General features: G+C 38.9%; 1 protein-coding gene across 1 annotated transcript; it reads left to right on the top strand.

Moving 5' to 3' along the window:
• Positions 1-2,112: 2,112 nt before the first annotated feature.
• On the top strand, positions 2,113-5,883 carry LOC110541284 (AT-rich interactive domain-containing protein 4A-like). The gene is given in 4 exon segments (XM_060374999.1): positions 2,113-2,193; positions 2,195-2,253; positions 2,255-2,327; positions 2,329-5,883. Coding segments are annotated over 4 exon segments (3,768 nt in total).
• The last annotated feature ends 20,084 nt before the right edge of the window (positions 5,884-25,967 follow it).

Here is a 25,967-nt window from a genome sequence, read left to right as displayed (position 1 = left end):
TTCAATAGCAAGAGAGCTTTATTACAAGAGCCATTGAACTTTTACAAATGTGGGTGCCTTTGTATTTGGGGCACAGATGTTCAGAACTGTAATGTCTTCTTGGTTGAATTTTCCTTTGATGAGTATGAAGTATCCTTCCCCATCTCTTTTATTTAGTTTTGGTTGAAAGTCTATTTTATTAAATATTAGAATTACTACTTCTGCTTGCTTCTTGGGTCCATTTGCTTGGAAAGCTCTCTTCCATCCTTTTACTCTCAGGTAATGCTTATCTTTGTGACTTAGATATGTTTCTTGTATGCAACAGATTGTTGGATCTTTTTTTATGCATCCATTCTATTATTCTATGTTTTTTTTAATTGAAAAATTAAGTCCATTGATGTTGAGAGAGATTAATGACCAGTGGCTGTTAGATACTTTGATTTTGATGTTGGTTGTGGTAGAGTGTTTGTGTGCTTGGCTACTTTTAGATTTGCTATAATGAGTTTATTTTTCCCTGTGTTTTCCTGAATGTAGTTAGGTTTCCTGAGTTGTATTTTTTTTTTTTTCTACTATCTTTGGTAAACCTGGATTTGTGGGTATTGCTTAAATTTGTTTCTGTAATTGAATATCTTGTTTTCTCCATCTATGATGACTGAGAGTTTTGCTGGGTATAGTACCCTGGGCTGACATCTGTCTTGTATTATATCTTAGGGTTTGCATTATATCTGCCCAGGCCCTTCCAGCTTCCATAGTCTCTGTTGAGAAGACAGGTGTGATTCTAATGGGTTTGCCATTATATGTTACTTGGTCTTTTCCTTGAAGCTTTTAGTATTTTTACTTTGTTCTGTATACTTACTGTTTTGATTATTATGTGGTGGAAGGATTTTCTGCTGGTCAAATTTATTAGGTGTTCTGTAGGACTCTTGTATACTTATAGGCCTCTGCTTTAAATTGAGGAAATTTTCTTCATTGATTTTGTTGAAAATATTTTCTGGGTCATGGAGATGGGAATCTTCTTCCATTTCTTGTAGTCCGTTGGTTATGCTTACCTCTATAGTTTTTGTTTTCTTCCCTATGTTCTTTCTCTCCATTATTTCCTCCATTTATCATAAATAAATACATTAAAAAAGCAAAAAAAAAAAAATCCATCTGGAATGAGATAATCATTTGTTACACTCTTCCTTAACAATAAAAATAATTAGATCTGAGATAATCCATTGGTATGAGATAATCAATTGGTGCACTCTTCCCTTGGGACTATTTTTTTTTTTTGACTCTCCACATTCCTTAGCTTCCTGTAATTCTTTAAATAAGACTGAGGTCTCATCCTATCCACTTTAGCCTGTTTGTTGTTCTTCTTTTATAGCTCATGTTTAGGCAGTTGTGTTTTGAGAACTTATGGGTGATATTCCTAGGAGACACAATCTCACAGCAAACTCTATGATTTTCTGGCCATTACAATCTTTTTGCTTCCTTCTTCCAAAATGCTCTCTGAGCCTTAGTCACAGCCTTGAAAATACTCATACAATATGCAGTCTGATTAAGTTTTAGTGTGTGTGTGTATGTATATAGGTATATATGTAACAATAATTAATGAAAAGTAGCACAAGAATTTAAAAAAGAGGAAGGTGTATTATATAGAAAGGTTTGTGAGGAGGAAAAGGAAGGACAGAATGATATAATTATTTGTGTAATTATAATTATACATTATATATAAATTATATATTATATATAATTTATAAATATGCAAATAATTACATCATTATGTAACTAATATTATTAATTATGTTATATTAATTATACAATATATTAATAATTAATAATTAATGATGTGATTATTTTATATAATGACATAATTATTTGTATAATTTTAATAATAAATGTACTGATCTCATAGATAGAAATATAATTTAAAAATTAAAAAGAGAAATCTCTGAAAATAGAAAATTTAGAAAGATGGCAGTAAATCGGGGCGAGTGGGGAACCCGGCGAAAGAACTGCTTGTGCTGCCGGGAGTGGTGCTGCCCGGAAGGGGACCATGGCGGTCAGCGGGGTGGTAGACTGGAGAGCTGACAGCGTTCTCCATCCGCAGTAGCGCCCTGGAAGCTGGAACCCCACAGTTCACCAGTCAAGATGAAAGTGGCAGATGAGCCTGCTTACCTAACAGTGGGAACTGATGTCAGTGCCAAGTACCATGGACCCTTTTGTGAGGTAAAAGATCAAGACCGTGAAAAGGCTGGTGAAAGTTAAGGCACTTCAGAAACAGGATAACAGCACAGTTGGTGCAAGATGATCTAGTAAAGGGCCCTATAAGAGTTGGAGCTCTTGTTGAAACAAGGACATCTGATTGATGGATCCTTCCAGGAAGCTATTATCAGTAAGTTGACAGACGCTAGCTGGTATACCATGGTGTTTGATGATGGTAATGAGAAAACTCTGAGGAGTACCTCGCTTTGCCTGAAAGGGGAAAGACATTTTGCCGAGAGTGAGACCCTTGACCAGCTTCCCTTAACAAACCCAGAACATTTTGGAACGCCAGTCATTGCAAAGACGACAAACAGAGAGAGGATGTCTTCACTTCCTAGCAGTGAGGATGAGAAGGAAAAAGAAAGCAGTGAAGAGGAGGACGAGGATAAGCGGCGTCTCAACGAAGAACTGTTAGGTAAAGTTGTGAGTGTGCCGTCCATGGCGGAGAGCTGTGAATGCTGCCCTGCTTTAGTCCTCTCTCCCAGTTGCAATGATGACGTCACAGTGAAAAAGGATCAGTGTTTAGTTCGCTCATTTATTGATTCTGAATTTTACTCTATAGCAAGAAAGGACATTATGGAACTAAACATCCTCAGTCTACCAGAATCTGAGCTCTGTGCAAAGCCAGAGCTGTGCAGAGCAAGTGTCTTCCTAAAGGCTAGAACCATTCCTGATAACTGGAAAATGGATATAAGTGAAATCCTTGAGCCATCCAGCAGTGATGATAAGGAGTGCCCAGCTGAGGAAAATGAAGAGGAGAAGGAAAAGGAGGCCAAAAAGGAGGAAGAAGAGCAGCCGGAGGAGGAACCTGATCCTGAAGAGAGGGACAACTTTCTCCAACAGCTTTATAAGTTTATGGAAGACAGAGGCACTCCCATCAACAAACCACTTGTTTTGGACTATAAAGACCTCAATCTCTTCAAACTCTTCAGACTGGTCTACCATCAGGGGGGATATGACAATATTGATAGTGATGTTGTATGGAAGCAAATTTATATGGACCTTGGCATTCCAGTTTTGAATTCAGCTGTTTCCTACAATGTAAAAACTGCTTATAGAAAGTATCTCTATGGTTTTGAGGAGTACTGCCGCTCTGCAAATATTCAGTTCAGAACTATTCACCACCATGAACCAAAAGTGAAAGTGGAAAAAAAAGACTTTGAAGAATCAATGGAAGAGGCTCTAAAGGTGGACCAGGAAATGCCATTAATGAAAGTGAAGAGTGAGCCTGAGAATAATACTGATTCAAACAGTGAAAGTGACAGAGAAGACATAGAATTAAAGTCTCCAAGAGGGCAAAGGAAAGTTGTTCAAGATGAAAATTCTATTAAAAAGGAAATAGATGAAGAGAAAATAGAAGACCAATTCATGAAAGGTGATATAGAAAATAAGGATGACGGTGATAACTATGAAACAGCAGAGAAAAAAGAAAATGAACTGCTATTTGGGAGAAACAGTACATCAGAGCACACAGAGAAGAAAATTAACAAGCAAGAGGATTCTGAGAAAGAGTCAGATGAAGAGGAAGAGAAAAGACAAGAAATGGAAGAAACTGAAAGCAAATGTGACTCAGAAGGGGAGGAAGATGAAGACAACACAGAGCCCTGCCTGACAGGAACCAAAGTGGAAGTGAAGTATGGACTAGGAGAAACTCAGAAAATGTATGAAGCCCGCATTAAAAACACAGAGATGGGTGATGGGGAGATTCTGTACTTGGTGCATTATTATGGATGGAATGTCAGATATGATGAATGGGTAAAGGCTGACAGGATAATCTGGCCCTTGGAGAAAGGTGGACCAAAGAAAAAACAAAAGAACAAAGTTGAGAGTAAAGAAGATAGTGAAAAAGATGAGAAGAGGGATGAAGAGAGGCAGAAGTCCAAATGGGGAAGACTTCCTTTAAAATTCACCTTTTCATCAAACATGCCATACAGTTTGTCAAAGACGTCAAACAGTGAAGGGAAATCAGACACTTGTTCATCTGAAAGTGAAACAGAAGACCCTTTGGAGGAGAGCTCGATAAGTGAAGAACTTTCTCCTGATATTAAAGAAGAATTAGAAAACAGTGAAAGTTTAAATGATGATAAACTAGATGAAGAAAACCCAAAAACTGTACATATATTAAAAGAAAACGACAGGACTCAGATGCTGCCCTTGGAGGCCCTGAAGGCAGAGGGGGAAGACAGTGATCAAACAGTACATGTCTTTGGAAATGAAGTGGATCAAGCAGAAGAAGTTAAGAGACAGGTGGAAGAGTCTCCTGAAGAAAAGGGAAGGCAGAGCAAGACCGAAGACCTTTCCTTAGAAATTATAAAGATTTCATCATTCAGCCAGGAAAAGGCAGGCAGCGAAGCACATGGGGACACCCATATCCTGGAGTTTTCTTCACTAGACTCTAAAAACTTTTCTTCTATTGAAGATGAAGTCGACCAATATGAGAAAGAAAAGAAGTTGAAACGGAAAATACTGGCACAGACATCACCAGAGAAAAAAATAAAACTTGAGAATGGAATGGAAGCAACAGCGGGCACAGCCCAAGAAAGGACCAACGATGGCGTCGGAGCTGAGGGCACGAGAGGCTCACACTTGGAGCAGCACATTGAACATGAAGGGATGCCGTCGCTGAGAGCAGACCCAGACCAGGGCATCCAAGAACTAATCAGTGAACAGATGGACAGTCCATCTGAAGAACCTGTCCACACTCCACTCAAAGAGGAGGATGTGATGCTTTTGATCGTGCCTGAAACCTTGGTTTTCCATGAGGTAGACTTGGATGATTTGGATGAGAAGGATAAGACCAGTCTTGAGGATGTGGTAGTTGAAGGTTCCGAGTCTAACTCTCTGGTTTCTGTTCCGCCTGCCCTACCTCCTGTAGCACAGCATAACTTTTCAGTAGCTTCGCCACTTACTCTCAGCCAAGACGAGTCCCGAAGTATAAAGAGTGAGAGCGATATAACCATTGAAGTTGATAGCATTGCCGAAAAATCTCAAGAAGGCCTCTGTGAGAGGGAAGCAGCAAACGGGTTTGAAGCCAGCGTTGCGCCTGGTACCTGTAGTATAATTGTACAAGAGAGAAGAGAGAGCAGAGGGAAGGGTCAGAAAAGGCCAAGGGATCGAAATGGTGGATTAAAGGCAAAAAGGCGAAAGCGAACCTCAAAGCGAAAAAGTGCTGCAGCCAAACGTGAAAAGAAAGGAGCAGGACAAAGCAATGACAGTGAGGATCATCCCACTGTAGACAGCTCAAGCAAATGCACACCAGTGAAGCGCCTTAGTCTGCCCAAGTCACAGAAGCTGCCTCGTTCTCGTGCAAGAATCTCACCTCACATCAAAGATGGAGAGAAAGAGGAGCACAGAGAAAAGCACCCAAATTCATTCCCTAAGACATATAAGTGGAGCTTCCAACTCAATGAATTAGATAATATGAACAGTACAGAGAGAATCTCTTTTCTCCAAGAAAAACTACAGGAAATCAGAAAACGCTACATGTGTTTGAAGTCTGAAGTTGCAACCATCGACAGAATGAGGAAACAACTGAAAAACAAAGACAGAAAAGTGCCTCATACAAGAGCCTCTCTGTCATCTGCTTCATCAGACACTGCAATGAGTCGCTGTTAATCCTCTTCTCCCCAAAATGTAATTGCTGTAGAGTGCAGGTGATGAACATTGTCTCCACCTTCCAGCAGTTTGCTGCCATGGACATATGTTCCCAAACCCTGAAATTCAACCACGGAAAGCACTCAGCCAGCTAAGTACATACTGTATACTTTTCCAGGGTTATACCTATACCATCCTATTGTTGCAAAAAGAAAGCTTGTTAATAATTGAAGGTTAGGTGGCCTGCCATACTGGTCATAATTTTTCCTCTGTATTTTTTTCCTACAGAACACCGAAAGATTAGACCAGAAAATAAAATCCTTCCACCACATAATAATCAAAACACTAAATCTACAGAACAAAGAAAAATATTAAAAGCAGCACGGGAAAAAGACCAAGTAACATATAATGACAAACCAGTCAGAATCACACCTGACTTATCAGAAGAGACCATAAAAGCCAGAAGGGCCTGGACAGACATCTTGCAAACCATAAGAGACACAGGTGCCAGGCCAGACTACTATACCCAGCAAAACTTTCAATCACCATAGATGGAAAAAACAATATATCCCACAACAGAACCAAATTTAAACAATATCTATGCACAAACCCAGCCCTTCAGGAGATACCTGAAGGAAAATTCTGACCTGAGGAGGTTAACTATACCCTACCCCACCCCATCTACCCCCCACCCTCCCCCCCCAAAAAAAAAACAGAACCTAAATGTCATCTCAAGCCTGGAGATAAGGTTCAGCTGCTGAGAACTTGATGCTCTTGAAAAGTACCCAGACTGATTCCTGGCAGCTCATAAATGTCTGTAACTACAGTTCAAGGGGTTCCCATGAGCTCATATTTCCTCTGCAGGCACCAGGAACACAGAGATGCACATGCATGCATGCAGGCAAAATACTTATATATATCAAAATGAAAATACATCTTTAAACTATAATAGTTACCTAAAAATAATCACACCAGAGTTTGAAACTCCAATGGTGCCCTCAAACCACTTCCCCAAATATGCACTTTCATTTTATAACAAACATATTTTCTGTCTAGAAATGTACTTTTCTCATTATATCATTTCAAATTTTTTTTACTGAAAGAAGTTCTTATCAAATTGCCTTGGGTTGACAGAGTGAAGAACAGGAAGTGTTACCAGGGCAAGCTTTTGCTTAGCTTTGAGGAGCATCTTACAGTTGACACTCCCAACTACCAATATTCAGCCCTGTAATTTTCCCAATATCCCAAACCCTCATATAGTAACACCTACTATACATTTCTATTTTCCCTAGTTTCATTCAAATACTTAAGGACAGAAAACAATAGAGTAGTATAACTTTACTTTTGAGAATCATAGTCTTCAATTTGTATCTATATAATTCGGGAGAAATGATAGTTTCTCAAAAGATCTTAAAATCAATCCTAGACATGGTGATTTTGATATCTTGTGTGGTTTTATACAGAGGTATTTTATGACACAATGACATGCATAACCACTTTATTTCTTAGAAAAGAAATATAAGCCATGTATGCCATTCCCTCATTCATTCTTTAATTAATTCATTATGCTAATATTTATTGACTACTTTCATAGATAAAATCTCTCCCTCTCTTGTGTGTGTGTGTGTGTTTGTGTGTGTGTGCATATGTGCTTGTGTGGAGGCCACAGGTCAATGTCGGGTGTCTTCTATTGCTCTGCACATTATTTTTCAAGACATGTTATTTCGTAGAATCTGGAATTCATCATTTGGTCTAAATTACTTAAGGTAGTGAGCCTTTAGGATCCACTTGTCTGTTCCATCAACCACTCCCACCCAGACCCAGTGCTGGAGTTTGTTAGCTGCTGCATAACTCTTAGATCCTAATGCTTGCTCATCAAGCACTTCAGCCTCTGGACTACCTCCCTAGCCTTGTACTATGGATGTAACTCTGTACTGAATGTTTATTAAGCACAAAAGGATAATAAAATGCCCAACCTCAACAAGTGTGCATCCTTTTGTATGGCCACTTAACTATTAATATTTGCTAGTGCCTTAACTTCTTTCTATTGGAAATGTAAAATAAATAAATAAATAAATAAATAAAAAATAAAAGTTACCTGTTGTCCCTCTTTATCTTTCCCACTCTTCAGCCTTCATTATCTTGACCTCCATTTCCCTCCACTTTATAATGTATTATTTTACATCTTCTGTATTTCGTTTGTAGTGTCATTTAGAAACCCTTTATTGTTTTACAATACCCAACGATAGTTAGTGCTGGGTATGGTCACATAGAATTACTCATTGGATGCACTGAAGACATAAAAATTTAAAAGCCTCTAAGGGCAGGTATCTTCAGGTAAAAGAAAATATTTTGTTTGGAATAGATTTTGAAAGGCAACGCTCATGTGTGTGAGTCCGCATGTGCACACACAGGTACACACAAGCATTCTTTTATTAAAAAAAACATGAAAAGTAAGTTCCTTTTGTTATCCTTAAAACATAAAATATTTGCTTTATTAGATGGTCAATAAATATCTGATGGTTTGATGTCCTAAAATTCACATAACTGTTACAAAAGCATGTACTGAGTTTATGGGTTTAATCTTCACTTCAAATACATCTCAAGGTAGATTCTTAATGTATTTTGAATTAGTCTTAAAAAATGAGTGAAAAATAAAAAGAATATGCATACAATCCTGCCCCTTTAATGATTTTTTTTTCTTAAAGGCCTCAGTCAAAGATTTCACTTTTTAAAGACAGCTCAATAGAAAACATTCTCTGCTTAATAATTTTGTTGTTCATCTCATTGAGGCAATATCTGTCATTGATTTTCAGTGGTCTTTATCAAGTTTCTATAAAACATAAAAGCTGGGTAAAACAAAATCATCCATCATTTGCTAATTTGATGCGTAGCACAATTATTATTTATTAAATACCCCCCAAGGAGTCATGAAACTGTATTGGGCTTCACTTCCCATAACAAATTCCTATTACATCTTTCTTTGGTATATAATTAAAGGTGATATGTAGATAGAATATTGAAAAGGTAACTATATTTATGAATTTCTGAAGAAATTTCCAGCTTGAAAGGAACTTAAATTCCTAATTTGAAGGAGGGAGAAGGAGGGTAAGGAAAGGCACATTCATGTTATTTATTTAATTAAAACTTTATTGTTTAGTACCTAATATGACTAAGGTATTAAATGAGGTGAGTCACAAATCAGTTGGTCTGTAGAGAAAGCAATTAATTATTCAGTAAAAAGAATTATTCAATTGTATCAGAGATTTTGGGGGTCAGTGAGGCATTTGATGTCAATCTTACTGTGACTCAAGTTTGTTTATTTCCAATCCTTAATATCTTCATTCATTTCACAGCCAGCAGTACTAGATCAATGCAGATAGTTATAATTAGAGTCCTTTGCTTTACAGAAACTTTTCAGTTTCATGAGGTTCCATTTATTAATTGTTGATATTAGAGCTTGAGTTATTGATGTTCTGTCAAGAAATTGTCTCCTGTGCCAATGAGTTCAAGACTCTTCCCCACTTTTTATTCTAGTAGATTTAGTGTGTCTGGTTTTATTTTGAGGTCTTTGATCTTCTTGGACTTTAGTTTTGTGCAGGGTGATAAATATGGATCTATTTGCAGTTTTCTACATGTAGACATTAAGTTAGAACAGCACCATTGGTTGAAGATGCTGTCTTTTTTCCATTGTATGGTTTTGGCTTATTTGTCAAAAGTTAAGTATCCATAGAAGTGTGGGTTTATTTCTGGGTCTTTTATTCTGTTCCATTGGCCCACCATTCTATGCCAGTACCATGCAGTTTTTATTACTGTTGCTATATAGTACAGCTTGAGAACAGGGATGAAGATACCTCGGGAAGATATGTAATTAATTGTACAGGATTGTTTTAGCAATTCTGGGTTTTACTTCCATATGAATTTGTGAATTGTTCTTTCAAAGTCTATAAAGAATTATATTCACATTTTGATGGGAACTGCATTGAATTTATAGACTGCTTTTGATAAGGTGGCTGGCTATTTTTTTACTATGTTAATCTTACAAATCCATGAGCATGAGAGATCTTTTGATGTCTCCATTGGTTTCTTTTCCAGATACTTGAAGGTTTTTTCATACAAGTCTTTAACTTGCTTGGTTAGAATTACACCAAGATACTTTGTGTTATTTGTGGCTATTTGTGAAGGGTGTTGTTTCCCAAATTTCTTTCTCAGTCCATTTGTCTTTTGTATATAAGAGGACTACTGATTTTTTTTAGTTAATTTTGTATCCAGCCAATTTACTGAAAGTGTTTATCAGCTGTAGGAGTTCCTTTATAGAAATTTGAGGGTCACTTTTGTATACTATCATATCATCTGTGAATAGTGATACTTTGACTTCATTCTTTCCACTTTGTATCTCCTTGATCTCCTGTAGTTGTCTTATTCTTCTAGCTAGGATTTCAGTTACTATGTAGAACAGGTATGGAGAGAGTGGAAAGACTTGTCTTGTCCCTGATTTCAGTAGAATTGATTGGTTCTTCCTTGAATTCAAACACAGGACTGGAAATCTTAGTTTTTACATCAAAATCATTCATCTCCACCACTACAAAAGCAAAAGCAGAAACATATATGGACAATTTAGAACAAATTCATAAAAGTCTCTAAGTAAACAACAACTGTAGTGAGTATTGGCAGCAAAAAATCTAGGGGAAGAAGAGTAGATACTGATTTTGAGAGAGTTGCTATACTCTGTTATTTGAAGGGGCCTGCTTTGAATAAAATGTATATGCCACTAGTTAATTTTATGCTAAAATTATAAAACCTTTAAAAGAAATATAGAGATGATTCTGGATGACTGATACTGCAATGAAATCTTAGATATGGTACCAAAATCATGAACAACCAAAGAAAATTGCATACCTTGGATTTCCTCAAAGTTCAAAATATCTATGCTCAGAGAAAAAAGCCCATAGAATGTGATAATATATTTAGAAATGATGTTTCTGAAGAGTGAGTAGTATCTAAAATACACAAAGATTTCTTATGTCAACAATTAAAATCTTAATTATAAATGATCAAAGTATTGTAATAAAATTTTTTCTAAGAAAGTTTACAGATGGTTATGAGAAAAGATCAGTGTTATTATCCAGTAGGGAAATACAAATGAAGATTACATACCATTCCCCATGCACTAGAGAGGCTATAACAAAACAAAGACTATCAGTTGTTGCTAAGGATGTGTAGAAAGTCAAATGATGAGATATCACTGGTATATGAAATTTGGAAAATGGCTTGTCAGTTTCATTAAAAGTTAAACTGTGAATTAGCATCAAAACAACTCCTGAGTGTATATAGAAAAAATAGACATGGATTTTCATAGCAATATTATTCATAATATGGAAATCGAAAAAACAACTCATATATCCATCACCTGATGAAAGGATAAAATGTGGTAAAGCTATATTATTAAATGTTATTCAGTCCTAAAGATAATGAAAATAAAAGTACTGCAACATGGATCTATTTTGAAAGCATTATGCATTATGAAAGAAGTTAGACAGAAAACACCACATTATTGAGCTATTCTAATCACATAAAATGGTCCAAATAAACAAGCGCATAGAGACAAAAAGTAGAATCATGATTATAAAAGCCTCAGGAGTGAAATAGAGAATGGCTATTAACAAGTTCAGGGCGGCGGCTTTGAGAAGAAATTGATTAATGAGAATATTCTGAAAGCAGACTATTAGTGATTTCACAACTCTGTGCATATGGAAAACTCACTGAACTTCCTATTTTAATGGTGACTAGTATTTATAACATGCAAATTTATCTCAACAAAAATGGAAACAATAAGAGCACAATTAGAGAACCAGAAAGACACACATGGTATGTCCTCACTTATAAGCAGATTCAAGACCTATATAGCACAGGGTAATCATACTAAAATCCACAGAACCAAAGAAGCTAAGTAACAAGGAGGGTCCAAGGACAAGTATCAGAATGTCACTCAGAAGGGGAAATAGAATAGATAGAAGAAGTGGATGAAGATATGGAACTGGGCAGGAGAAGGAGTGGGGAGAAAAACAAGGGTGGGAATCAGATGTAGGGAAAACTGGGGTGGGATGTGAAAGAGCTGGGAACAAAAAGGAGCACTGAGAAGGGCATCTCTTTGTCAAGCTGGAGGCCTGCTCCATGGAGGATATGGGTGTGACTCTAGCTGAGATTACTAACAGGGACAGGGGAGAAGACATGAAAATTGAAGTGACTACGTCCTAACAAGGCAGGACTAGTGGAAGGAGGGGAACGACAACCCACCAACAAAACCTTTGATCCAAAAATTACCTTGCCAACAAGAAGTACAGAGATAAAGAGGGAACAAAGATTGAGACCCCACCTCCATGGTAGAGAGCCAGCTTCTAACACTATTAATGACGCTCTGCTATGCTCATAGACAGAAGCCTAACTTGACTGTCTTCTGGAAGGCTCCAGCCAGCAGTGGACCCAGACAGGTGATGGGACTTGCAGCCAAGCATGGGCAGAGCTCTGGAAATCCTGTGGAAGTGTTGGGGTAAAGATGGAAGAACATGGAGGGGACAGGCACCACATAAGAAGACCAATAGACAATTAACCCAGAACCATGGGGGCTTACAGAGACTGAGACACATGTGGCCAATGGATGGCTTGGTCTTTATATGGGGCCCCTGGTCAGTGGATGGGGTGGGCTGTTTCTATTGCTTGCTTTTGGATCGCTTCCCCCTGGCAGGGCTGCCTTGTCTGACCTCAGTGGATGAGGGTATGCTCAGTCCTGATGTGAGTTTATGTGCTGGGGAGGATTGATACAGGGGATCCACTTTTCTGGGAGAAAAGGGGAAGGGAAGGAGGAAGTAGGGAAAAGCAGGACTGGGAGAAGAGGAGGTAAGGGCACCCTTGGGATGTAAAGTGAATACACTGAAATGAAATTTAAAATAAAGAGCATGATTAGCAAATAAAAGCGTGCATAGAGAAAGAAAATAAAGAAACATCACACTGTTCACTAAGACAATTGGAAAAACTGAAGTCCTAACTGAAAATTGTCCTGGAAAAAAAAACAAGCAAAAGGAGGAGGTGTCATTAAAATATAGTGCCTAGGTAGTGGAGCCAGGGGGAGGTGGGGCACTAGAGGCTCTATTGCCTGTTTGTTGATCACTTCCCCTTAGCAACACTGCTTTGCCTGGCCTCAGGGGATGAGGGTGTGATCAGTCCTGATGTGACTTGATGTGCAGAGGAGAGCTCTCCTTTTCTTGGGGGGAAAGAAAGAGGATAAGAGGGAAGTAGCAGAAGTGGGAAGGAAGACCTGGTAGGAGAGGCGGGGGGGGGGGGGGGGAGGAAGGGCAGCCTTGGGATGTAAAGTAAATAAACTGAAAAAATAAAAAATATTTAAAAATATTTAAAACAAACAAACAAAAAGAGACAGTGGTATCAGGATTAAACAACGTGTAAAAAGAGGATGTAAACTAAAAACATTTGTTGTCACTGGTCTTGTTATACTTTTTGTGATGTTTGTCGAGGGATTAGAAAGAGGTTAAATTCAAAAGAAAAGTGCTGAGATAAAACTTTCTTCAGAGTTAAATCTCCTGATTTGACATCCATTCAGTATGGAGGATTGGGTGTCTGAAGAAATAGGGACTTCAGTCCCACCATTCAAAGTATGATACCTACCCTTAAAGACTTAAGTCCTATGATGAGAACATGATCCACAAATTAACTTAGCAGGGCTCATAGGGGCTCACAGAGACAGAAGTAATAATCATATGTTAAGCTAGGCCTTCTCCATACATTATGGTGGTGTAGCTTGGTGTTCTTGTGGGACTCCTAAAAATGGGAGTGAGGTGTATCTCTGAGACATTTTGCCTGCTCTTGAGACCCTGTTCCTCCTACTGGGTCACCTCATTCAAGCTTAATATGAGGGTATGTGTCTAGTCTTATTGTAATTTGTTATGCCATGTTCAGTTGATATCTCTGGGAGGCCTGCTCTTTTTTTTTTTTTAAAGGAAACAGAGGAGGAGTGGATCTGGAGGGGGGGGAAGAAGGTGAGAGGAGATTGGGGGAGTGGAGGCAGGGGAGATTTTGGTCAGGATGTAATGAATGTAAATTAAAATAAAATTATTAAAGGTCTACTCTACAAGGATATGCTAAGTGACATAGGAAGGGGGAGGATATAGGGCAGATGATAGGTATCATAGAAAATCTGGATAGGGGAAGGAGACTTAGTTAATGTGTGAACAGGTTCAAGCTTCCTTGGATCCTAAGCAGCAATTGGATAGGATCGAGCTCTTTTGAAAGCAGTGGTGAACATTCCTGTCTTTCTGCTTCTAGGTTACCTCACTCAGGATGATCTCTTCTAGTTCCATCCATTTGCCTGCAAATTTCATGATATCCATATTTTAATAGCTCAGTAGTATTCCATTGTGTAGATGTTTTCTGATGGTCTTAGGCAACCCTAATTGTGTTAGATGTTCCACAATTTCTGTATCCGTTACTCCATTGAGAGACATCTGTTTCCAGATTCTGGTGATTAAAAATAAAGCTGCGATGAACATGGTTGAGCAAATGTCCTTGTTGAATGATGTGGCATCTTTTGGGTATATACCCAGGAGTGGTTTAGCTGGATCCTGAGGTAGTGCTACTCCCAATTTTCTGAGAAAGCACCAAATTGATTTCCAAAATAGTTGTACAAGTTTGCACTCCCACCAGCAATGGAGGAGGGTTTCCCTTTCTTCACATCATCTCCAGCTTGTGTTGTCACTTGAGTTTTTGATCTTAGTCATTCTGGTAGATAGATGTAAGATGTAGTCTCAGAGTTGTTTTGATTTGAAATTCCCTGATGACAAAAATGTTGAACATTTCAAATGTTTCTCTGCCATTTGATATTCCTCTGTTGAGAATTCTCTGCTTAGCCCTGTACCCCATTTTTAAACTGGATTATTTGGTTTGTTGGTGTCTAATGTCTTAAGTTCTTTCTGTCAGGTGTAGGATTGGTGAAGATCTTTTCCCAGTCTGTAGGCTGTCAATTTGTTTTGTTTTGTTTTGTTTTGTTTTGTTTTGTTTTGTTTTGTTTGTTGGCAGTGTCTTTTGCCTTACAGAAGTTTTTCAGTTTCACAGGGTCCCATTTATTAAATGTAGATCTTAGAGCCTGAGATGTTAGTGTTCTGTTCAGGAAATTTTCTCCTATGCCAAAGAGTTTGAGGCGTTTCCCACCTTTTCTTCTAGTAGATTTAGTGTGTCTGGTTTTATGTTGAGATCTTTGATCCACTTGCACTTTAATTTTGTGCAGGGTGATAGGGTTTATTTAAATTTTTCTACACATGAATTTTCACTTGGATCAGCACTATTTGATGTTGATGCTAACTTTTTTCCATTGTATGGTTTTGGTTTCTTTGTTAAAAATCAGGTGCCCATAGGTGTGTGGGTTTATTTATGGGTCTTCTATTTGATTCCATTGATCCACCAGGCTGTTTCTATGAATGTACAATGCAGTTTTTATTACTGTGACTCTGTAGTACACGTTGAGATCAGGGATGGAGATACCTCCAGAAGATCTTTTATTGTAGAGAAATAGGATAGCCATCTATAGACCTAAAGAAGCTAAACACTAACGGAGGACACTAGGGAGTCTGCTTGAATCTCATTCAGAATTGCAAACAAGATAGACACCAGAAGGAGTGGAAGAGAAGAAACAAGATAGAAGCCTACTATAGAGAGTTCTCTGAAAGACTCCACCCAACAGGGTATAGAAAGATGCTGAGACACACAGCCAAACTTGGGGCAGAGTGCAGTGTGTCTTATGGAAGATGTGAGGGATAGGAATAGAGCAACAAGGAGGTGATAGGAACCCCACAAGGAGACTAACAAAACTAAAAGATCTTAGCCTGGGGGGTCCCACAGAGACTGATGGACCAGTGGAGGACCATGCATGGAGGGACCTAGACCCCCTGCTCAAATGTGGCCAATTGGCAGCTCAGTCTCCATGTGGCTGAGGGGAGCAGGAGCTGTCTCTGTCATGAACTCAGTTGACTGCTCTTTGATCACTCACCTGTGATGATGTGCATGGAGGAAGAGGATCCAGGCAGTCCTGATGAGACTTAATAAGCTGTGGGCAGATGGCAATAGTGAAGAACTCTCCCTTTTAGTAGAACTAGGGGAAGTGGATCCGGGCAAGAGGGAGGGAGGGTGGGACAGAGGGGATTTGACTGAAGGAGATTCAATTGGGATATATAATGAATAAATTGTGAAGAAAACATAAAAATTGAAATTAAAAAGAAACTGAAATTACAACAAGGTCATCCTTTTCAGGTACATTAAGGAGAACTACTCTAATAAACAATGCTGAATATAATTTTCAGTCTCCTTCAAGCTTCTTTTATGCACAAATATTTTTGAGTGTGCTTTTTTCTCTGTGCAGGAAAAAAATCAGCAGAGACTATTTAGGCATATAATGAATCCAGAAGAAACACAATGCCAATGAACAAATGAAAAATTTTCAATCTTACCAGTAATCAGAGAAATAGAAATTAAAATTACAATAAGATAACATCTTTGACTCATCAGGCTAAATATAATTAAAAAGTGTGGTAATTACCAGTATGGAGAAAGGAGGTGAATAAATATAATCTCTCATACTCTGCTATGAGGATGTGAACTGGCACAGATTCATGGGAAAGGAGCAGAATATAATCAAGAAAATTGTGTGAGGCACAAATCCTGTGGTCCAATTTTTTTAATTTATTTATTTTTATTAATTACACTTTATTCACTAAGTATCACAGCTGTAGCCCACTCTCTCGTCCCCTCCTAATCCCACCTTGCCTCTTTCATCTCCTCACATACCTCTCCCCAAGTACACTGATAAGGAAGGTCCTCCTCCCCTTCTCTCTGACCTTACCTATCAGGTCTCAGGATAGGCTGCATAGTCTTCTTCTGTGGGCTGGTAAGGCTGCAACCCCATCAAGGGGAGGTGATCAAAGAACCAGCCACTGAGTTCATGTCAGAGATAGTCCCTGTTCCCATTACCATGGAACCCACTTGGACAGTGAACTGCCATGGGTTACAACTGTGCAGGAGTTCTAGCTTATTTCCATGTATGGTCCTTGGTTGGAGTATCAGTCTCAGAAAAGACCCCTGGGTCCAATTTTTTTTGGTTCTGTTGTTCTCCTTGTGGAGCTCCTGTGCCCTCCAGGCTTTTCATCTCCCCATTCTTTTATAATATTCATTGCATTCTGGCCAAAGATTGGCTATGAGTCTCAGCATCTGCTTTGATACACTGATGGGTAGAGTATTTCAGAGTCCCTGTGTGGTAAGCTCCTGTCCATTTTCCTGTTTTCTCCTTCTTCCAATGTCTGTCCTGTTTGGCATTCTGAATAATGACTGATCTTACCCAGTGTCCTCCTTCTAGATTAGCTTCTTTAAGTGTACAGATTTTAGTATGTTTATCCTATATTATGTGTCTAATATCCACTTATCAGTGAGTATATACCATGTGTGTCATTCTGCTTCTGTGATACTTCACTCAGGATAATGTTTTTTAGTTCTCACCATTTGCCTGCAAATTTCATGATTTCCTTGTTTTTAATTGCTGAGTAGTATTCCAATGTGTAAAGGTACCACCATTTCTGTATCCGTTCCTCATCTGAGGGACATCTGGGTTATTTCCAGGTTCTGGCTGTTACGAATAAAGCTGCTACGAACATGATTGAGCAAACATGTTCTTGTTGTATACTTGAGCATATTTTGGATATATGTCTAGGAGAGGTATAGCTGAATCTTGAGGGAGCATTATTCCAAGTTGTCTGAGAAAACACTAGATTAATTTCCAAAGTGGTTGTACAAGTTTACACTACCACCAGCAATGGAGGAGGGTTCCCCTTTCTCCTCATTCTCTTCAGCATGTGTTGACAGTTGAGTTTTTGGTCTTAGCCATTCTGATGGATGTAAGGTGAAATCTCAGGGTCATTTTAATTTGCATTTCCCTGAAGATTAAATACATTGAATATTTCTTTAAGTGTTTTTTTTTTTTTTTTTTTGCCATTTTGATATTCCTCTATTGAGAATTCTCTTTTGGATATATGCCTAGGAGTGGTATGGCTGGATCTTGGGGAAGCACTATTCCTAGTTGTCTGAGAAAGCGCCAGATTGATTTCCAGAGGGGTTGTACAAGTTTACATTCCCACCAGCAGTGGAGAAGGGTTCCCCTTTCTCCACAACCTCTCCAGCATGTGCTGTCACTTGAGTTTTTGATCTTGGCCATTCTCACGGGTGTAAGGTGAAATCTCAGGGTTGTTTTGAGATCCAGCCATACCACTCCTAGGCATATATCCAAAAGAGGCTCAAGTACACATTAAGGACATTTGCTCAACCATGTTTGTAGCAGCTTTATTTGTAATAGCCAGAAGCTGGAAACAACCCAGATGCCCCTCAACTGAAGAATGGATGCAGAAATTGTGGTACATCTACACAATGGAATATTACTCAGCAATGAAAAATAAGGAAATTATGAAATTTGCAGGTAAATGGTGGGACCTGGAAAGGATCATCCTGAATGAGTTGTCCCAGAAGCAAAAAGACACACATGGTATATATTCACTCATATAGACATACAACATAAGACAAACCCACTAAAATCTGTGCATCTAAAGAAACTAAGCAAGAGAGAGGACCTTAACTAAAATGTCCAATTCCCATCTGGAAAGGCAAAGAGGATGGACATCAGAAGAAGAAGAAAACAGGAAACAACCTAGGAACCTACCACAGAGGGCCTCTGAAAGCCTCTGCTCTACAGACTATCAAAGCAGATGCTGAGCCTGATGGGCAACTGTTGGGCAGAGTGAATGGAATTTTATGTAAGAACTGCGAAATAGTAAGAGCTGGAGAGGACAGGGTCTCCACAAGGAGAGCAACAGAACAAGAAAATTTGAACACAGGGAACTTCCCAGAGACTCATACTCCAACCAAGGACTATTCATGGAGATAACCCAGTACCCCTGCACAGATGTAGCCCAGGGCAGTTCAGAGTCCAATTGGGTTACATAGTAATGTGAAGAGGGGCTGCCTCTGACATAATCTGATTGGCCTGCTCTTTGATTACCTCCCCCTGGGGGGGAGCAGCCTTACCAGGCCATCATAGAGGACAATGCAGCCACTTTTGATGTGAACTGATGGACTAAGATCAGAAAGGAGAGGAGAACCTCCCCTATCAGTGGACTTGGGGAGTGGCATGCATGCAGAGGGAGGAGGGAGGGTGGGATTGGGAGGGGAGGAGGGAGGGGCATATGGGGGGATGCAGAATGAATAAAGTGTAATTGATGAAAAATTTAAAAAAAAAAGGGAAAAAATAATTTAAGAACCTTAAATGACTTTCAAAAGTGGAGGAAAACATGGAGTTAGTCAATTTACATGGAGCACGTCTCGCCCCTGGGGGCAATGGTCTCCTGAACCTACTCAGACCTCAGACACCACCACTGCTAGTTCTAGAACTGATGCAGGATGTTCCAATGAGGGGGTTAAGGCTTCTCATAATATTTCCTATAAGCCCACACCTGTTTGTTTATATCCCCCATTTTTATTCATTATTAGCCAGATAGAGCCAAGTAATTGTGGTAATGATACTTGCTTTTTTGCCCAATGCTGCAATGATAGTAAATTTACTAGCTGGTTACTCGCATGCCTCGCTGGGTGCCTGTGCCCGTTGATTCCCCTCACGCTATGACTCTCTTCAGACAGAAAAGGGATCTTGGAATTACAGCTGCCATTGTTACTGCCATCTCATTGGCGGCTGTTGGAGCTACCACCGTGGCATTAGCCATGAGTCATACTGTGCAGACTGCTCAGACCCTGAATAACCTTTTAGCCAATGTAGCTCATGCCTTAGATGTACAAAAAGGAATTAATGCTCAACTAAAAGGAGGTTTGATGGTGTTCAATCAGAGGATTGACCTCGTGCAGGAGCAAATTGATACCCAATGGCAAATCGCTCAACTTGGCTGTCAATGAAAGTATGCTGGACTTTGAGTCACTAGCATATAACATGAGAATTTTTCCTGTGCTGCAAATCTGTCTAAACAATTGTCTAGCTATATTTTAGGTAATTGGACTGAAGAATTCGATACTATGATGGAGCAGCTGAGAGTGGCCATTGTCACAGTAAATTCTACCAGAGTGGACACAGGACTAGCCACAGGATTATCATCATGGATTGCTGCAGCCATGAATCATCTGAAGGAATGGGCAGGCATGGGAGCGTTAGCAGGCCTTCTGGTGTTGGTCTCCTTGGTTTGCCTGTGGTATATATGCAAGATTAGAGTCTCACAACAGCATAATGCAGCCATGACCATTCAGGCCTTTACAGCCATTGAAGCAGGACAGTCTCCCCAAGCATGGGAGCTAAAATGTTATGCTCAGGATGCAAGGCTAAGCACTGCACTCAGGGTCAGCTGCTTTTGACCCAGAGAAGAGCATGTCTGATTGCATGCAGGTTGATGCCCCAGGTCCCGCCTCTGAGAAAAAGGTTTCAGACGGGTCTGATGCTCTTTGGGTGGATGACACCTAAATGAACATCGGTACAAAGTCACAATTTATTTCTAATATCAGAGATCAGACCTCTACTCTTGCCTGATGTGTCTAAAACAAAAAGGGGGAACTGTAGAGAGCTGCGTAATGCCGAGCCTTAAAGATGGAGCTGGTTTCTGCCTTCCACCTTCCCGATGGTGAATGCTCTCTGTCACAAACAACTCCATATTTGGCTAAGGCTGAGGATCTGGCTTGCTTCCGTGTATGTGGACCTATCTGCCTTGCCCACATGGCACGCTGGAGTTGGCTACCCAGAGGCTATTTAAGCTGTGGGCTGGCTTTCCCCAGGGTCAGATGATTGTTCAAGGTTCCTGAGTAAACTACATTAAAAAAAAAAAAAAGAAAAAAAAAGAGAATTCTCTGTTTATTTCTGTAACTTAATTTTTAATTGGATTGCTTGATTTGTTGCTTTTTAACTTTGTGAGTTCTTGGTATGTTCTGGATATTAGCCCTCTGTCAGATATAGGGTTGGTGAAAATCCTTTCCCAGTCTGTAGGCACTCATTTTGTTCTGATGACAGTGTCCTTCACTTTACAGAAGATTTTCAGTTTCTTGAAGTCCCATTTATTGATGGTTGACCTTAGAGTCTGTGCTGTTGGTGTTCTGTTCAGGAAGTTGTCTTTTGTGCCAATGAGGTCAAGGCTCTTACCCAATTTTTCTTCTAACAGATTTAGTGTGCTTGTTTTATGTTGAGGTATTTGATGTGCTTAGACTTTAGTTTTGTACAGGGTGATAAATATGGATCTATTTGCGATTTTCTACATGTAGACATCCAGTTAGACCAGCACCATTTGTTGAAGATGCTATCTTTGTTTTCCATTGTGTGGTTTTGGATTCTTTGTCAAAATTCAAATATCCATAGGTTTGTGGGTTTATTTCTGGCTCTTCTTTTTTATTCCATTCATCTACCTTTCTGTTTTTATGCCAGTATCATGCAGTTTTTATTACTATTGCTCTGTAGTACAGCTTGAGATGAGCGATGGGGATACTGCCAGACAATATATTCTTGCATAGGATAGGATAGTTTTACCTGTTTTGAGTCTTTGTTTTTGAATATGAAATTGAGAATTATTCTTTCAAGTTCTGTAAAGTTTTGTGTTGGTATTTTGATGGGGATTGCATTGAATTTGGATTGCTTTTGGCAGGATGGCTATTTTTACTGTGTTAATACTACCAATCCATGAGCATGGGAGATTTTTCCATCTTCTGCTATCTTCTTCAATTTCTCTTTTTAAAGACTTGAACAGTTTTTCATATAGGTCTTTCACATGCTTGGTTAGGATCACTCCAAAGTACTTTACGTTTTTCTGGCTATTGTAAAAGGTGTTATTTCCCTAATTTCTTTCTCAGCCCTTTTGTCTTTTGTATACAAGAGGGCTACTGGTTTCTGTTTGTTTGTTTGTTTGTTTTTTGAGTGAATTCTGTATCCAGCCACTTCACTGAAGGTGTTTATCAGCTGAACATGTTGTCTGGTAGAATTTTGGGGGTCATTCCTGTATACTATCTTATCATCTGCAAATGGTGATACTTTGACTTCTTCCTTTCTGATGTGTATCCCCTTGATCACCTTTAATTATCTTACTGTTTAGCTAGGACTTCAACCACTATGTTGAAGAAATATGGAGAGAGTGGGCAGCCTTTCCTTGTCCCTGATTTCAGTGGGGTTGATTTAAGTTTCTCTCCATTTAGTTTTATGTTTGCTATAGGCTTGCTGTTTATTGTCATTACTATGTTTAGGTATGTGCCTTGTAGTCCTGATCTCTCCAAGACTTTAAACATGAATGGGTCCTGGATATTCTCAAATGCTTTTTGGCATCTAAGGAAATGATCATGTGGTTTTCCTCCTTCAATTTGTTTATATGATGGATTACATTGATGGATTTCCACATATTGAACCACATCTGCATGCTTGGGATGAAAACTACTGTGTGACGATAGATGATATCTTTTATTTGTTCTTGGATTTGGTTTGCAAGTATTTTATTGAGTATTTTTGCATCAATGAACATAAGAGAGATTGGTCTGAAGTTCTCTTTGTTGGCTCGTTGTGCAGTTTAGGTATCATGGTGACTGTGGCCTCATAGAATGAGGTTGGTAACTTTCTTTCTCTTTCTGTTTTGTGGAATAATTTAAATAGTATTTGTATTAGCTCTTCTTTGAAGGTCTGTAGAATTCTGCCCTGAAACCATCTGGCCCCGGGCTGTTTTCGGAAAGGAGACTGTTGAATATTTCTAATTCTTTGGAGGATAAATGACTATTTAACTTACTTACCTAATCTTGATTCAGTTCTGGTAAATGGAATCTATCAAGTAAATTGTCCATTCCCTTTACATTATCAAATATTGTTGTATATACTTGTTTGAAGTAGGATGTAATGATTCTTTGGATTTCCTCAGTGTCTGTACTTATGGCTCTCTTTTTGTTCATGATTTTGTTGATTTGGATATTGTCCGTCTGCTTATAGTTAGTTAAGCTAAGGTTTCTCTATCTACTTGATTTTCTCAAAGAATCAACTCTTGGTTTTGTTGATTCTTTGAATTTGTCTTTGTTTATGATTTTGATTTAAGGCCTGAGTTTATTTCTAACAATCTACTTCTCTTTGGTGTGTCTGCTTCTTTATTTTTTCTAGGGCTTTCAGGTGTGCCATTAAGTTGCTTGTATAAGATGTCTCCAACCTCTTTCTGGAGGCACTTAGTGCTATGAACTTTCATCTTATCACTGCTTTCATTGTGTCCCATAAGTTTGGGTGAGTTGTACCTTAACTTTCAGTAATTCTAGGAAATCCTTGATTTCTTTATTTCCTCCCTGACTCAGTTGTTGTTGAGTATAGAGTTGTTCAGTTTTCATGTGTGCGTAGATTTTGATATTTCTGTTGTTGTTGAGGTCTAGTTTTAAACCGTGGTGGTCTGATATGATACACGGGATTATTTCAGTCTTCTTATATATGTTGAGCCTTGCTTTGTGCCCGACTATCTGATCAATTTTTGAGTAGGTTACATGAGGTGCTGAGAAGAATGTATATACCCTTTTGTGTTTGGGTGAAAAGTTCTGTAGACATCTACTAGGTCCTTATGTTTTAGGACCTCTGTAAGTGTCAGTATTTCTATCTTTAGCTTCTGTCTAGATGATCTATCCCTTAGTGAGAGCGAAATGTTGAAGTTTTCCACTATTATGGCTTTGGGATCAATGTGTGGTATATACTTTAATAATGTTTTCTTTACGAAGGCAGATGACCTTGTATTTGACGCATAGATGTTCAGAATTATGATGTCCTCCTGGTGAAATTTTCCTTTCATGAGAATGAAGTGCCTCTCCAAATCTTTTTTGATTAATTTTGTTTGAAAGTCTATTTTATTAGATATTAGGATGTCTACTTTAGCTGACTTTCTTGGTTTGTGTGCTTGGAAATACTTTTTACAACCCTTTACTCTGAGGTAGTGTCTATCTCTGTTATAGAGGTGTGTTTCTTGAATAAAGCAGAATGTTGGATCCTGTTTCTGCAACCACTCTATTAGTCTGTGTCTTTTTATCGAAGCGTTGAGACCAATGATGTTGATAGGCATTAGTGACCAATGATTTCTAGTTCCTTTTATTGTGGAGTTGTTGGTGATTGTGTGTTTGTGTGCTTGTTTTCTTTTCTTTTTTTGGTGTTGTGATGGTGTCTTTATTCTGTGTATTTTTTGGGGGGGGTGTAGTTGATCTTGTTGGGTTGGAGGTTTCCTGCTATCATCTTTTGTAGGTCTGTGTAACTGAATAGATATTGGTTAGATCTAGTTATGTCATGGATTTTTTTTTCTCCATTTACGTTGTCTGAAAGTTTTTCTAGGTATATAGTCTGAGTTGGCATCTGTGGTCTCTTACTCTCTGCATGATATCTGCTCAGGCCCTTCTGGCTTTCTTAGCTTGTGTTGAGCTGTCTGGTGTGATTCTGATAGGTCTGCTTTATATGTTACTTGGTCTTTTTCCCTTGCTGCTTTTAATATTTTTTTCCTATAGAATTAGTGTTTTGATTATTATGGCAGGAGGACTTTCTTTTCTGGTGTAGTCTAGTTGGTATTCTGTAGGCCTCTTGTATGTTTAAGGGCATCTTCTCTTAAAGTTGTGGAAATTTTTTGTTTTTCACGAAAATATTTTCTGGGCCTTGGAGTCTGGAATCTTTTTCTTTTCTTTTTCTTGTTTTTTTCTATTCCTATTATTCTTAGGTTTTGTCTTTCTTGGATATTCTGTTTCTGGAATTTTTCCAATTTTATTTTTTCTTTGAGAAATGTATCAATTTCTACAATTCTGTCTTCAAAACTTGAGATTCCTTCATCTCTTGTATTTTGTTGGTAATACTTACCTTTGTGGTTCCTGATCTGTTCTCCAACTCCATCTCTGTTTATGTTTTCTTTATTGATTCTTATTCTCTTTTCATGTCTTGCGCTATTTCCCTTATTTGTTTGAATGTGGATTTTTGTCTGTCCATGATGGCCTTTATGTTTTTGTTTGTTTCCTCTTCGTGTGCTTCAGATACCTGTGTAATTACAGGTTTAGGATCATTTCCTGTGTTTCAGCTGCAATACATATCCGTTAATTTTTTGTAGATTCTGATGAAACCATGATGTCCTGGTTTTGTGCCTGTATTCTTACACTGGCCTCTAGCCATCTTGTTGTCTGTAATCTTAACTTAATTGATTGTTCTTGGAGCCTGTACTGCAGAAGGGGTCCACCTGTCTCTGGAGTCTCAAATAGTCTCTGCTGGATTCACTGTCTCTGCTGGCTGACTGTATGTGACCCAGGTATGCCAGGAACTGGAAACAGGCAGAAACATCTCTGAGCCTAAAGCTGCTCCAGTGCCCCAGTCCCTTCCTTGAGATGGCAGACAATAGGTCTTGCATCAGCTGACTATCTCAGCTCCCCTGTGTTCACTCTCTATGCTTTGCTGGCTGATTATGACTCACTCCAGCATGGCAGGTGGGGAGCAGGCAGAATGGAGCTGTGCCTCTCTCACAGTACCAGAAGGTATCCCTTCCACAGGATAATGAGAGTGAATGCCACAGGAAGGTGTCCCCAGGATGGTGTGAGTAGGCTCTTGGGCTTGGAACTAGGAGCCATTAGTACACATTATGTGTCCACAAGACCTGGGATTGGAGCCTCAACTTCAGTACAGGAAAGTATTCACTCCACAGGCAGTGAATGTAAGAGCTCTAAGTCCAAGTAGCCAGCTTCTGGTCCCAGGAAGTTTTCCACAGAAGTGGATTTGGGCGGGTGGCCTAGGGTTGAGGCAATGCCAGGCAGGAGCCTGTGAATTTTTCTTTATATTAGCAGGGTGGCCTAAAGATAAAAGTTTGAATGTCCCTGTGGATTCTCCTTTTATCTAATAAACACAGACATCAGGGGTTGGGGGTCCATACTATGGCCTACCAGTCACCCTGCTTGAAGAGATGCTGTTCAGATACCCAGGGTGGTCAGTGCCACTATCTTGGATCTCCAGGCTATTTTTATTGTTATGTACTAGAGCTAAGAACATAATTCATTTGAAAATGTGTGTTTAAAAATTACCTGATGACTTCCAAGATGGAGGT

This window comes from Meriones unguiculatus, chromosome X, assembly GCF_030254825.1.
Source record: "Meriones unguiculatus strain TT.TT164.6M chromosome X, Bangor_MerUng_6.1, whole genome shotgun sequence".
NCBI lineage: Eukaryota > Metazoa > Chordata > Mammalia > Rodentia > Muridae > Meriones > Meriones unguiculatus.
Note: the sequence above shows the minus strand (reverse complement) of the source record. Positions and strands in the feature narration are given on the sequence as shown.